Consider the following 1,078-nt stretch of genomic DNA (forward strand, 5'->3'; position numbering starts at 1 on the left):
GAGACAACCCCACCTCCTCAGCAGTGCTGCAGCAGCAACAGCAACAGCAGCAGCAGCAGCAGCAGCAGCAAACACAGCAGCAGCAGAAATATTAAGCTGCACGGAAAGACTGCAGACACGGGGAGGGACGTACAACAGCAGAAGGAGACAAAGGAGACAGAAAAAGCAAACAAACAAAAGATAGAAAGGAGACAAAGGAGACAGATGAGAGAGGAGACAAAGGAGACAGAAAGGAGACAAAGGAGACAGGTGAGAGAGGAGACAAAGGAGACAGAGAGGAGACAAAGAAGAAAGCTGCGAGAGCGGCGAAAAAGGGGACAGAAAGGAGACAAAGGAGACAGAGGAAAGAGAGGAGACAGAGAGGAGACAGAGAAGAAAGCTGCGAGACAGGAGACAAAGGAGACAGAAGAGAGAAGAAAAGGAGACAAAGAGGAGACAGAGAGGAGACAAAGAGGAGACAGAGAGGAGACAAAGAGGAGACAGAGAGGAGACAACGAGGAGACAGAGCGGAGACAGAGAGGAGACAGAGAGGAGACAAAGAGGAGACAGAGAAAAGAAAAAGGAGACAGAGAAAAGAAAAAGGAGACAGAGAGAAACCCTCACACTCTAGCTAGCTTATAAACCTCGCGCTGCTGCTTGGGCCTCAGCAGCAGCAGCTGCTCCAGCAGGTCGCCATCGATGAAGCCCTTTGCATGCGCCCGGTACCCGTCCAGCCCCACACCGCAACCAGGGCTGCCAGTGCGAGCTGAGACAGCAGCAGCAGCAGCAGCAGCAACAGCAGCAGCAGCAGCAGCAGCAGCACCAGCAGCAGCAGCAGCAGGAGCAGGAGGAGGAGACACTGTTGTAGGTGCACAATATACAGCTGTTGAGGAGGAGGAGGAGCAGCAGCAGCAGCAGCAACTGCTGTAGCAGCAGCAGCAGCAGCAGCAGAAATAAAAGCATACACTACACGCTCTATGCAAAGACATAAACGCACCAGCTGCACGCACTCCATCCATACGTGCTGTACATGCATGCAAGTGTATACATACCGCCTAGAGGGTGTGTGATGTCTGCTAGTGCGTGTTGTATGAGTGCG

General features: G+C 52.8%; 2 protein-coding genes across 2 annotated transcripts in view; both read left to right on the forward strand.

Annotated features, from left to right (window-relative positions):
• Window positions 1–621, forward strand: part of EMH_0006300 (uncharacterized protein) — a gene marked incomplete at both ends in the record, with an annotated part of 2,078 nt that extends 1,457 nt beyond the window's left edge. Inside the window, one exon of the mRNA XM_013497537.1 lies at window positions 1–621. Coding sequence (XP_013352991.1) covers window positions 1–621 — 621 coding nt within the window.
• A 57-nt stretch (window positions 622–678) lies between these two features.
• EMH_0006310 (uncharacterized protein) lies at window positions 679–909 on the forward strand (the record flags this gene model as incomplete). The annotated part of the gene is made up of 1 exon (XM_013497538.1): window positions 679–909. The coding sequence occupies one exon, from the start codon at window positions 679–681 to the stop codon at window positions 907–909; it is 231 nt and encodes a 76-aa protein (XP_013352992.1).
• Between the last annotated feature and the right edge of the window lie 169 nt (window positions 910–1,078).

This window comes from Eimeria mitis, genomic scaffold (genome assembly GCF_000499745.2).
Source record: "Eimeria mitis Houghton genomic scaffold, Emh_scaff274, whole genome shotgun sequence".
Taxonomy (NCBI): domain Eukaryota; phylum Apicomplexa; class Conoidasida; order Eucoccidiorida; family Eimeriidae; genus Eimeria; species Eimeria mitis.